General features: G+C 65.6%; 1 protein-coding gene across 5 annotated transcripts in view; it reads left to right on the forward strand.

The window, feature by feature from the left end:
- The window catches only part of RUNX2 (runt related transcription factor 2), a 212217-nt gene that overhangs the window by 86468 nt on the left and 125127 nt on the right, over positions 1 to 622 (forward strand). For 2 of the 5 annotated variants that reach the window (XM_023512867.1, XM_012804878.2), the window contains exon 3: positions 241 to 599. In XM_023512867.1, the coding sequence (XP_023368635.1) occupies positions 241 to 599 (359 nt within the window). Of the gene's footprint in view, positions 1 to 224; positions 600 to 622 lie in introns of those variants that run through there. The other 3 variants (XM_012804879.1, XM_012804881.1, XM_012804880.1) reach the window with 3 other exon arrangements.

Raw genomic sequence — 622 nt, forward strand, 5'->3', positions numbered from 1 at the left:
GGCTCCCTACCCGCCGACCCGACTACTCCTCATCGTCACCGCTGGCTCCCATCAGACTCTGCCCCGCACTTGACTTCATCGAACTTGATTTCTCACCTCCTCAGCCCCATCACCTCCATCCCCTTTCCCCCCGTCTCGCCTCCACCCCCCCAATTTCCTCCTCGCCCCTCATTTCCACCCTCCTCCCCCTCCCCCGGCCACTTCGCTAACTTGTGGCTGTTGTGATGCGTATTCCCGTAGATCCGAGCACCAGCCGGCGCTTCAGCCCCCCCTCCAGCAGCCTGCAGCCCGGCAAAATGAGCGACCTGAGCCCGGTGGTGGCTGCACAACAGCAGCAACAGCAGCAGCAGCAGCAACAGCAGCAGCAGCAACAACAGCAGCAGCAACAGGAGGCGGCGGCAGCGGCTGCGGCAGCGGCAGCGGCTGCGGCGGCGGCAGCTGCTGTGCCCCGGCTGCGGCCGCCGCACGACAACCGCACCATGGTGGAGATCATCGCTGACCACCCGGCCGAACTCGTCCGCACTGACAGCCCCAACTTCCTGTGCTCAGTGCTACCCTCGCACTGGCGCTGCAATAAGACCCTGCCCGTGGCCTTCAAGGTAAGAGACTACGGCCGCCCCCC

This window comes from Otolemur garnettii, unplaced genomic scaffold (genome assembly GCF_000181295.1).
Source record: "Otolemur garnettii isolate 467f Iridium unplaced genomic scaffold, OtoGar3 scaffold00031, whole genome shotgun sequence".
Taxonomy (NCBI): domain Eukaryota; kingdom Metazoa; phylum Chordata; class Mammalia; order Primates; family Galagidae; genus Otolemur; species Otolemur garnettii.